General features: G+C 39.5%; 1 protein-coding gene across 1 annotated transcript; it reads left to right on the top strand.

Annotated features, from left to right (window-relative positions):
- The first annotated feature begins 9,575 nt into the window (after positions 1 to 9,575).
- On the top strand, positions 9,576 to 11,179 carry LOC104223372 (probable xyloglucan endotransglucosylase/hydrolase protein 6). The gene is made up of 4 exons (XM_009774799.2): positions 9,576 to 9,814; positions 9,910 to 10,010; positions 10,086 to 10,282; positions 10,475 to 11,179. The coding sequence occupies exons 1-4, from the start codon at positions 9,625 to 9,627 to the stop codon at positions 10,863 to 10,865; spliced, it is 879 nt and encodes a 292-aa protein (XP_009773101.1). The 5' UTR covers positions 9,576 to 9,624; the 3' UTR covers positions 10,866 to 11,179.
- Positions 11,180 to 13,085: the final 1,906 nt, after the last annotated feature.

Genomic DNA, 13,085 nt, shown 5'->3' with positions numbered 1-13,085 from the left:
GGCACCAGTAGAGTTGAAGGAATTGAAAGAACAACTTCAGGAACTCCTAGATAAGGGGTTCATTCGGCCTAGTGTGTCCCCTTGGGGTGCACCGGTTTCTTTGTGATGAAGAAGGATGGAACGATGAGAATGTCCATTGATTATAGGCAATTGAACAAAGTATCAATCAAGAACAAGTATCCTTTGCCTCGCATTGATGATTTATTTGATCAGCTTCAGGGAGCGAGGGTGTTCTCCAAGATTGATCTCCGTTCGGGTTATCACCAGTTGAAGATCAGGGATTCAGATATTCTTAAGACTGTTTTCAGGACCAGATATGGTCATTATGAGTTTCTTGTTATGTCTTTCGGGCTAACCAATTCCCCAACAGCATTCATGCATCTGATGAACAGTGTGTTTCGGCCTTATCTGAATTTGTTCATTATTATATTCATTGATGATATTCCGGTGTACTCGCGTAGTCAGGAGGAGCATGCGGAGCATTTGAGAGTTGTGTTGCAGAGACTGGGGGAGGAGAAACTTTATGCAAAATTCTCCAAGTGTGAGTTTTGGCTTAGTTCAGTGGCTTTCTTGGGGCACGTGGTGTACTGCGAGGGTATACAGGTTGATCCGAAGAAGATAGAGGCGGTTCAGAGTTGGCCCAGTCCATCCTCAGTCACAGAGATTCGTAGCTTTCTTGGGTTAGCAAGCTATTATCGCCGGTTTGTTCAGGGATTTTCATCCATTGCATCGCCCTTAACCAAGTTGACTCAGAAGGGTGCTCCATTCGTATAGTCGGACGAGTGTGAGGAGAGCTTTCAGAAGCTCAAGACAGCCTTGACCACAGCTCCACTATTGGTTTTTCCATCAGCTTCAAGTTCATATACTGTGTATTGTGATGCTTCAAGAGTTGGGATTGGTTGTGTGTTGATGCAGGAGGGTAGAGTTATTGTTTATGCTTCTCAGCAGTTGAAGCCCCATGAGAAGAACTACCCCGTTCTTGATTTGGAGTTGGCTGCCATAGTTCACGCATTGAAGATTTGGAGGCATTACTTGTATGGCATATCTTGTGAGGTGTTCACTGATCATCGCAGTCTTCAGCATTTGTTCAAGCAAAAGGATCTTAATTTGAGGCAGCGGAGATGGTTGGAGTTGCTTAAGAATTATGATATCACTATATTGTACCATCCGGGAAAGTCCACTGTGGTGGCTGATGCTTTGAGCCGAAAGGCAGTGAGTATGGGGAGTTTGGCATATATTCCAGTTGGGGAGAGACCTCTTGCAGTTGATGTTCAGGCCTTGGCCAATCGGTTCGTGAGGTTGGATATTTCATATCCCTGTCGGGTGTTGGCTTGTGTGGTTCCTCAGTCTTCTTTATATGATCGCATCAGAGAGCACCAGTATGATGATCCGCATTTGCTTGCCCTTAGGGACAGAGTCCAGCATGATGATGCCAGAGATGTGACCGTCGGTGATGATGGTGTGTTGAGGATGCAGGGCCGGATTTGTGTGCCCAATGTGGATGAGCTTAGAGAGCTGATTCTGGAGGAGGCCCATAGCTCGCGGTATTCCATTCATTCGGGTGCCGCGAAGATGTATCAGGATTTGAGGCAGCACTATTGGTGGAGAAGAATGAAGAAAGATATTGTGGGATTTGTAGCTCGGTGTCTCAACTGTCAGCAGGTGAAGTATGAGCATTAGAGACCGGGTGGCTTGTTTCAGCAGATGGTTATTCCCAAGTGGAAGTGGGAGAGAATCACTATGGACTTTGTGGTTGGACTTCCTCGGACTTTGAAGAAGTTCGATGCTATTTGGGTGATTGTGGATCGGCTGACCAAGTCTGCGCACTTCATTCCTGTGTGTACTACCTATTCTTCAGAGCGGTTGGCAGGGATTTATATCCGGGAGATTGTTCGGTTGCAAGGCATTCCTGTTTCCATCATCTCAGATAGAGGTACTCAGTTTACTTCACAGTTTTGGAGAGCCGTGCAGAGAGAGTTGGGTACTCAGGTAGAGTTGAGCACAGCGTTTCATCCTCAGATGGACGGACAGTCTGAGCGTACTATTCAAATATTGGAGGACAACAGCGTGCTTGAGTTATTGACTTTGGAGGTTCATGGGATAAGTTTCTACCACTTGCAGAGTTTGCTTACAACAACAGCTACCAGTCGAGTATTCAGATGGCTCCATATGAGGCCTTGTACGGGAGGCGATGTAGATCTCTGGTTGGTTGGTTCGAGCCCGGCGAGGCTAGACTATTGGGGACAGATTTGGTTCAGGATGCCTTAGAGAAGGTGAAAGTGATTCAGGAGAGGCTTCGTACAGCGTAGTCACGTCAGAAGAGTTATGTGGACCGGAAGGTTCGAGATGTGTCCTACATGGTCGGTGAGAAGTTCTTGCTGAAGGTTTCGCCCATGAAGGGTGTTATGAGATTTGGGAAGAAAGGAAATTTGAGTCCTCGGTTCATTGGGCCTTTTGAGGTGCTTCGGAGGATTGGGGAGGTGGCTTATGAGCTTGGTTTGCCACCCAGCCTGTCGAGTGTGCATCCGATATTTCATGTTTCTATGCTCCGGAAGTATATTGGGGATCCGTCTCATGTTTTGGACTTTAGCACGGTTCAGTTGGATGACGATTTGACCTTTGATGTAGAGCCAGCAGCTATTTTGGGTCGCCACGTCTGGAAGTTGAGGTCAAAGGATATAGCTTCACTAAAGGTGCAGTGGAGAGGTCGGCCCGTGGAGGAGGCTACCTGGGAGACCGAGCGGGAGATACGGAGCAGATATCCTCATCTGTTTGAGGCTTCAGGTATGTTTCTTGACACGTTCGAGGACGAACGTTTGTTTAAGTTGGGGAGGATGTGACGACCCATCCAGTTGTCTCATGAGCTACCGCTCCATCTCCCCCATTTCAGCTTCTTTACGCTTCGTTATCCGTGTTTTATGTGATCGATATGATTAGTTCGAGTTCGGAGAGGATTTGGTAAGAAATGAGACACTTAGTCTCTTTTAAGAAGGCTTAAGTTGGAAAACTCAACTGGATGTTGACTTATGTGTTAGAAGGCTCGAAAGTGAGTTCCGATGGTTCGGTTAGCTTCGGGAGGTGATTTGTGACTTAGGAGCGCGATCGGAATGGGTTTTGGAGTTGTAGAGAAGATTTAGGCTTGAATTGGCGAAATTGATATTTTGGCAAATTCCGGTTGATAGGCGAGATTTTGATATAGGGGTCGGAATGGAATTCCGAGAGTTGCAGTAGCTTCATTGTGTCATTTGGGATGTGTGTGCAAAATTTCAGGTCATTCGGACGAGATTTGATAGACCTTTTGATCGAAAGCATAATTTAAGAGTTCTTGGAGTTCTTAGGCTTGAATCCTATGTTAAATTGGTGATTTGATGTTGTTGTGAGCGTTCCGAAGTTTAAGTTTAAGCGATGTCATGAGATGTGTTGGTACAATTGGTTTGAAGTTCCGGGAGTTCCGGGTAGGTTCCAGGATGTTTTAGTGCAAAAATCATAGCTGTAGCAGGCCTACAGGGGTTGCAGGCCCCAGAACTCAACCATGCGGTCCGCACAAAGATGAGTGCGCCCGCGGTGAGTTCCGTGCGGACCGCACAAAGTCGGATGCGGCCGCGGTAGGTGTCACGCGGACCGCACAAAGTGGTGTGCGGCCGCGGTGGGGAACGATCCGCTGGTCCTACTTTGGAAACTCATATCTTTTGATCCACAAGGAATTTTGAAGTGATTTAAAAACGAAAGTTGTAGCACTTCGTGTCTAGTTTCCAGAAAGGTAAAGATATCGTAATGTGGACATCTGTATCAAAAGTTATGGCCAAAATACTAAAATCTGTCACTTCAGAGGGAGGCCTGTGCGGCCGCGCGTTGCCTTTGTGCGGACCGCACTGGCTTGCACGGACCGCGTGCGTTTTGGTGCGGCCCGCGTGAGCTGAAACCTGAGGGGTACCTATAAATATGAGGTTTTGGGTTTTATTTAATATTTTAACCTAGAGAGCTTGCATTTTGGCGATTTTTCGAAGGATTTTCAAGAAATTCATCGGGGTAAGTGATTTTAACTCAGTTTTGGCTAGAATACATGAATCTATCACTGAATTCATCATTTAATTCGTGATTTGAGATGGAATTTGGGAAAAAAATTGTGGAACCTTTCAAAAATGTGAAATGATGATTTGAAGGACCAAATAGTATTAGAATTGGATAATTTTGGTATGGTTGGACTCGTGAGGGTATGAGGATTCTGAAAATGTAACTTTTACCCGATTCCGAGACGTGGGCCCGGGGCTCGGGTTTTGCTAATTTCGAGATTTTTGATATTTTTCGAATGTTTTCGCTTGGGCTTTGTTCCCTTAGCATATTGTGACGTATTCGTTCTGATTTTGGATAGATTCGACGCGCGTGGAGGCCAATTCAAGGGGCAAAGGCGTCGTGAGCTAGAGAATTAGCCAGTTCGAGGTGAGTAATGGTTGTAAATGATGCCCTGAGGGTTTGAAACCCCGGATTGCACATCGTAGTGCTATATTGAGGCAAGATACGCGCTGGATGATGAGCGTGGGGTCTTTCACTACTGGGGATTGTGACTTGGTCCATCCCGATTGATGATTTTACCGAATATTTGACTGAAATTCATTTGTACCATCATGATTTGGGCTGATTGCCATATTTGGGCTTCGTGCCAACTATTTGAACCCTTCGGGGATTTTTATCACTATTTCCTTACTGCTTGACTTATTATTTGAACTCAGTCCTGTTGATATCTACTGTTTTACAAACTCAGCCACTTTTACTCAGATTTGAAACTTAAATGATATTTCTACATCATGTTTTGGGCTGAGAACTACTGTTTTACTAATGCCCAAGGGGCTTATGATGATTTCTGGACTGAGTGAGGCCGAGGGCCATATGTGAGGATATGCTGAGTGATATGAGGCCGAGGGCCTGAGATACTATTTATGCCATGCGGTGGCTTGAGTGATGTGAGGATATGCTGAGTGATGATGCCACGAGGTGGTTTGATATAGCGCTTGGGCCGTAAAGGGCCCCTTCGGAGTCTGCACACCCATAGTGAGCACGGGTACCCATGTGATTTGAAACAGTGGTAACAATGACACTGTTTGATGAAATTTGGTCAGGTAACAATGGCTGACCATTATGCTGAGTGATTGTGAGGTAGCCCGAGGGGATGATACTGTACTGAGAGTGAGCCCAAGGGGCTGATACTATGCTGAGCGATTGATACTGTGCCTGAGGGGCGGATTTCTACTTGTTAATTACCTATGAAATTACCTGTTTTACTTGTTTTAAAAAGGAATATCATTTGATTTCTTCACTGATTTACTGCTTGATATGGAATTGCTTTGTGCCTTTACGTGTTTTCATACTTTCAGCCATTATTTGTAATTATTACTCACTGAGTCGGAGTACTCACATTACTCCCTACACTATGTGTGCAGATCCAGGTATAGCAGAGTCCGCACCCGAGTGCTGATTCCTTCCAGGCTAGGCAGTGATTTGGAGTTACGAGGTAGCTGTTGACGTCCGCAACCTTTTGTCTCGCTTATTCTCTATCATTTATGTTTTCTTCAGACTGTTGTATTGGATTCCGTACTTTGTAGACCTATAGCAAATTCTGTAGTAGCTCATTACTTGTGACACCCTGATTTGGGCTGTGTCGGGATGGTTCCTGCTGTTATTATCGTTAAATTCCGCAATTTATGAGCCTTATATTATATGTTATTACTGTTTATGATGATTAATTGTTTAAAAGAGGTGTTCCATTTTGGTCTGGCTGGCCTTGTCTTCACGAGAGGCGCCATCACGATCGGGTTCGGGGATTGGGTCGTGACAGTTTTCCAATACATGTTTCTTTCATTACGTTGCTAGTTTTTCTTGAAAATCGTTTAAAAATATCAATAGTAGTATAACTTGTGGAATAGTTTAACCCTGTCTTCATGTGTTTGGATTTAAGTTAAGATTAGTATGGTATTATGATACATCTACTGTAAGTACACTTTAACATATTAATATATGTTTGCTGAAAATTTCTTTCGACACTTGAATCCAGTTTAACTAGGAGTAGTATATTCATAAAGGATATCACAATGGCCCCCATAGAGTTGGTTAAACTAATCTTGAATGACTCTCACTATTTTATCCACTTTCTGTTACTTTAAATTATTAGTATTAGTTTTTTTGTTTTTTTTTCACTGTTCTTACGTGCTTTGGATGTTATGTCTATTTTGGATAATTATGGAATTTACTTTAAATTTGTTATGATAAATATAAAGTCGTGGGGGTGGTTATTAGAAGTTTAAAAGGAATTTTAGTTGAACATGTTCATCGTTTTGCTTTATTTATTTACTTCTTTAACCGGTAGGAGCATGTTAGGCCGACCACATTTGGGTAGTCAAGCCTTAGAATTTTTGTTGGTTTCGAGGCGAAAGGTTGTTCCCTTAGTTAAATTTATCCGGGGAATGCCCTGAAGGATTTGTATATATTTTATTCCGGGGTATGTCCCGAAGTATTTGTATTTGGAGATCGATAATAGAATTCGTAGTATTTTTGTTTTATTTTCCCTTTATTAGGTGGGACGACCTCAAGCTTCTTTTTGATTGTTTATTTTCTTTTGTGTGCTTTTACCTCAATTAGAATATTCTTAAAAGTCAACTAGATCGAGTATGCAACCGTACTAGTTACGGGACTTGGGGAGTGCCTAACACCTTCTCCCCGAGTCAAATGAACCTCTTACCCTAATCTCTGGTGCGGACTTGGTTTTAGAGTCTAAAATGTTTTAAAAGGAAAAAAATCATTTTTTTTAAAAACGTTGACCTGCACACCGAAATCAAAGTCAGGTGGAGACTCTGAGTTATTTCCTTTTGAATACAATTTTGTCACTTTTCAATTGAAAACCCTTTTCGAGCTTTTTTATTATTTAAAGAGGTTTAGTGGAAGTTGATTAAAAAGGGGGTGTGACAGTACTTGATACCGGTAGCAAAGCTCCATAATTACGGGGTCAAGTTCCTCACTCAATGAGAATGGACCCAAGGTAAAGGATACATGTAAACGTATGTAAAACTCTTCTTTGGGAAAGTTACTCGCTCTACCAGATCGGGAGCGATGATGTTCAAATCATGACAACCACAATCTTTCTTTACAACCGGAATGCTAGAAGGATGGATGAAAGAAGGGTAAATGCCAACAGCCCATATGCGGGAGTTAGCAGAAGGAAACTTCTCTTCAAAATCCTTGGATGTACTAACCCTTCTGAGGATAATGGTGCTCACTGTTGGAGGAGCAACATCATTGATGCTTTATTTGTTTTTTGAAGAGCTGGAGTTCTTGGAGGAGGAGTCCATGGTTAGCAAATGAAAGTAAGAGTTCTTTGAAGAAGAAAATCATAGAGGAGCGAATGATAGAAAGAGTTGGATGCAAAGAAATTGAGAGAGTTTTGAAAAAGTGTGAAGTGTAAAAGAAGAAGGAGGAGACGTATAAGTAAAAGAATAGGCGGCTAAAATCATGGTCATAATTACCTCGAGAACTGGCAAAAGTATTGCTAAATCGTGGAGTGATGCGTGTTCGGGGCATTAAATGCGGGGAGACGTACGTCTAATCAAGCGGCAGAAACTTTTCAGAGGAAAAAATTTCCCGCCCAGAAAGGTGTCTTCTTCAACTTTTTGATGATACCATGATGTACCACCGGAAAGCAGGGGGACTATCTGTATAGGGTAAAATCGGTTCACATTAAATTCTCGTATAACAGAACAACACGTTGAACTGGAGACAGATGGAAACCAAGACCAGGGACAACAACTCCAATTGGAACCGGAAAGAGAATATTGTTAATAAAGACAAACGAATGCCTACCACCCGGTGGCATTCAATGAGAAATATTCTGCAGTACTAAATACACAGTCCTTTATGGAGAATTTTGGCATTCATAGCTAGCCGTTTCACATTCTTCAATAGCTCCCATAATTTTCATTTAAGAGGGGCTTGATCCTAGGACCTTGTTTCGTGGGTACAACTATAAATAGAGATTTCAACAGCCTTTGTGGGACATACAAATTTTCTAAAAAAAACTTATGTATATATTATTCAAAAACTCAATAATACTTTATTTCTTGTCTTCTAATACTTGTATTACTACCTTTGGAAGCTCTGTTCCCGGAACGAGAGCAGCTATCTGCTGCTTTATCTCGATTTCAACACTAAATCTTATATTTTATTTAAGTTATTTATCATTTTAGAATCAAATCGATTTGCTTGTCTATAAACCATGTTACAAATCAATTGGATCGTTTTACAGGTAAGCAAAGGATTGACAAGTTTTTGAATTTTGTTGAAGCAAGTAATATGAGCTAAAAGTTCAGATATTTTCACCAGAAAATGACTTAGATTTTACCTTTACATTAAGTAAGGAAATCATTTCTCCATTTTTTATATAAAAATAATTTAAATAATATTCAACAAACCAAACACTACAAAATAGTTTTATAAACGAAAACATCCCATCATCTCAAACACAAGATTTAGAGGTCGCCAACGAAAAGGAGCAATAGTGCATGATTGGGCATACAAACATTGGGTACACCAAATGTTATTAATGGCACCTAATGTTGCAATAATGAACTTTGTTCATTGATGACCAAAAACTCAACTCTAAGAGAATATTAAATTAGGCAGAGAAAATGCAAACAGAGGATTTTCGCGGTTTCAGGGCTTGTATGCGTAAATCCTAACCTAAGAGGAATAGGAGTTCAGCGACATATTATAGGAGTAGTAATTTTATCCTCGTTCTTTTCTTAATTGCTTCTCTTCGAACTAAGAAAGGCTGCAAAAGAAATTTTAGTTGATAAAATACTATACACCATAGAAGAGATCGAAAAGTAAAGACATCAAAAGGGAAAAGTATTACATCATCTGCTTTTTATGGTATCATGGACTATTGATCTGTGCAATCAGGGGCGGAGCTATATCAATCTTAATTTCCTATAAATAAACAGATCAGGACATATTTAACTTACAACTTCAAGAGCTACCTATTTGGATAGTTTAAAATAGAACTCATCGTAGAATAATCTCTATTTCTAATCTGAATCTTATTCTTAATAATAAGGATTTAATACAATAGGCGGTTGGATAATAATTGGTAAAAGCTGAGATTTGAAGTTGACAAAAAAAAAAGTAATTGTAAATGAAAATCTGTGAGTATTTCATGAATACTGGAATACTCCATCATTTATAGTTAAATGAGGCTTTTAATTTTCTGTTTAATCTTAAGACATTTTAAGTCGAAAGTCATTAAAAATAAAGAATAAAAGAAAAGTAGTGGTAGGAACTAGAGTAGGACATCTGGCTTTACTAGCTTGCCTTAGACTTAGAGCAGTAATAAACCTGAAAGTAAAATCTGGACAATTTCCTTAAGTGTTGATATGACAAAAGAAGTCAAGAATGATTCTGAAATTGATCATCACGTAGGGTTTGGCACAGGAGATAGGGTCCAGGGACGGCTTTCTATTAGCTGTATGATCAGAATTCCACTTGTCGTTTTCTCTATCGTTACGCATATAAAAAGCTCTCAAACTTCACACTATCACCAAGCCTCCAATTGTATAATATCATACAATTAACAGAAAAACAATGGGCAAATTGACGTCCTTAAAATATTCAGCTGCAATTCTAATATTGCTATATGCCTTGACCTTTTCCTTCTCAGTGAGTGCACGACCCGCCACTTTTCTACAGGACTTTAAGGTCTCTTGGGCCTACTCTCACATCAAACAAATCGATGGCGGCAGGGCCATTCAGCTTATTCTCGACCAAAACTCAGGCACTAATTCATTTTTTTTTTGGTTCTGCTTTAGGTTTTATGTCGTACTCTTGCATGAGGTGTAAAACTGATCGTTGATTGATTATTTCTTTCAGGATGTGGGTTTGCTTCCAAAAGCAAATACCTCTTTGGACGTGTTAGCATGAAGATCAAGCTCGTGCCTGGTGACTCTGCTGGAACCGTCACCGCCTTTTACGTAAGCACAGAGTTTGTAAATTTTACACTAGACTTCATGTTCAATAAAAATTCTGCATGACATTTTTTTTTGCAGATGAATTCGGACACAGACAACGTAAGGGACGAGCTAGACTTCGAGTTCTTGGGAAACAGGTCAGGCCAGCCGTACACTGTCCAGACGAATGTTTATGTTCATGGAAAAGGTGACAAGGAACAAAGGGTCAACCTTTGGTTCGATCCATCCGCTGATTTTCACACTTATACCATTCTTTGGAACCACCACCACGCCGTGTAAGTAGACACATCTTGTAAAATCGATAAAAACATGGATTTGAGTTATATATACTGACCATATAGTTTACCTTGTTATAGCATATGACATGTTAAATAGTATCATTTTTCTATCCAAGAAATTTAGTTATGATTAACTTATTTGACCAGATGCAAGTAAGTATTACTGATAAACTGTTTGTACTATTGAAGATTCTACGTGGACGCAGTACCCATTAGAGTGTACAAGAACAACGAAGCAAAAGGAATCCCATTCCCCAAATTCCAACCCATGGGAGTGTATTCCACATTGTGGGAAGCCGATGACTGGGCAACGAGAGGTGGATTAGAGAAAATAAATTGGAGCAAATCCCCATTTTACGCATACTACAAGGACTTTGACATAGAGGGATGTGCAATGCCAGGACCAGCAAACTGTGCCTCAAATCCACGCAATTGGTGGGAAGGAGCTAATTACCAACAACTCAGTGCTGTGGAAGCAAGGCAATATCGCTGGGTTAGAATGAACCACATGATCTATGATTATTGCACTGACAAATCCAGAAATCCAGTCACCCCACCAGAATGTGTGGCCGGAATATGAAACTTTACATCAACTGTTAATTATTTATACATATTCATTCCAGCTGCTTATAGATATCCGTACGTACATGTGACCCTACAAAAGAAAGTTGTTATATTTGTATTGATATGGACAGTCATGCTCATGTCTGGATGCTCGGTGATATTGTGAACGTGAGATCAGTACTAAGATTAAGGAGTGAGCAAAAGTCAGATGTCCTCTTATTGCTGTAATATATTGTTGTTGTTGTTTGTATTTGCTGTACACTGTACGAGAGCCAATAATGTCTCGTCTTGTTTGATTGAGAAATGTGAAAAGGATGTGATGTTTATTGAGTTCTCGATGTTTATTCTTCTTTTGTTTAAATGGTTTTCAACCTCAAAGTAAATTGCTAACTCATCAAGTTCTAATTCTGGTGTGAACACTCTTGCTTGATCACTTCATGCATATGTGACCGTACCTCGCTCTTAGTTTGTCAAATGTTACATTTATATATTTAGAACAATTAAACTTTAAGTTTTTTCTATACTCCTAATTAATGAGATGATCTATAGTCACACAAAATTTTATAACTTATTTTTGACGACATAGGACATCTCTTTCTTAAACTTCGTCACAAGTCAAATACTGTCGCATAAGTTCTAAAGGGAGGAGTAATATTCCGATTATCAACTGAAGAATAGACGTCGTCAATAGGAGCACTTGAGTTTTGCCGATCGAGTTGGCATGCCTAATACTTGTGAACTGTATCATAAGTTATTTAATGGATTAATCAAAGTGCGGATAATTTGATTCTAGATACTATCATCCTGAGAGAGAGAGAGATGCATGATCCACAGTGACAATAAAACCTTCCTCAAATCACATTCCGATTAAACTTTATGTATTAACTGATCTGCAATTCAGATATTAGGCAAATTTTACGCATTAACGTAAAATTGGGAAAATACATAAGAAGTATATTTTCCTATGGTCTATAACAATAATTTGGCTCGGGAAAGTTAACCTTAGATTTTCAGGGAATTTATTCATGAATCTTTTAGTTGAAATTTTCTGAATTTCTTGTTATGTAGGTAATGTACATACATAAACTTTGTTAGATGGACAAATATGTCCTCCCTAATACGAAGCAGGAGGAATGTGAACGCAGTGGCAGATATAGCTTATTAGTTGTGTGTCAATCAAACTCATTATTTCAACATGGAACAAGGATATATATATATATATATATATATATATATATATATATATATATATATATATATATGTGTATGAAATATCACTAAAATTTTAACAAATATTTATTTTATGAACTCAAAATGTTAAAAGCCATCAAAAGCCCGAAACATTTCAATATTAAAAACTTTAAAAAGCACACATATAAAATTTAAATTATAAACTCACCTCTAAAAGAACGTTAAATCTGCTCAAGTGCCGTAATACCAAACCTAATCACTGTCTCCTACAAAGCAAGAGAAAAGTAGACAGGACTGAGGACCATAAGTTGTCTATTAATTTACAGCTGAAAGTTGAATAGTATGATCACCATAACTCTAGCTTTAGCTTTTGTTAAGTCAACTAAATTAGTCAAAAGTTATATTTATTTAAGTCGCGTCTAATGTTTTAATTGATGCTTTTTGTCTCTGTTATCAAAAGGATCTAATCTAATTAAATGACTCATTCATTTACGTTCCGAATCGGTATATTATACCGTTAATCGTGTAAGCTTACCAGCTCATCTTGTTTGGGACGCAATACTAGCAAATTTACTGGAAGCTTTGTGTTGAAAAAATGTAACAACTTCTGGAATTCTTATTCTTATTACTTTCTCTTTCATTGAAGATTTCCTCTCCCTTTCTTAAAAGTTAAAACACAAGATCAAGAATGGGAAGTACTATTCCTACACCTCAGAGGCAGTCTCTTGAATTTATATTATTTTCTCTTTCCTATCCATTTTATTTTTGAATTCTCATCTGAACAGGGAGTGTTATATTTTCCAAAATAGCAAGCTTATCTTGGTTCGGCTTAGGGTAAATAAATAACAAATGCAAAGGAAAATCGTCGTACGAAGTAATTATTCCTATATTGGACTTGATTTGATAAATTAAACCCACCGGGGGACAATAATGTTTTTTCATCTTTTTCGCAAGTAACTGTATTATCACCTAGTGTATAACTCCTTTTAACATAACATTGCTTACAAACAAATTCAATACCAATTTATAGGTAGTGTAATCTTAT

The sequence above is a fragment of the Nicotiana sylvestris genome, chromosome 2 (assembly GCF_000393655.2).
Source record: "Nicotiana sylvestris chromosome 2, ASM39365v2, whole genome shotgun sequence".
Classification (NCBI taxonomy): Eukaryota; Viridiplantae; Streptophyta; class Magnoliopsida; order Solanales; family Solanaceae; genus Nicotiana; species Nicotiana sylvestris.
Note: the sequence above shows the minus strand (reverse complement) of the source record. Positions and strands in the feature narration are given on the sequence as shown.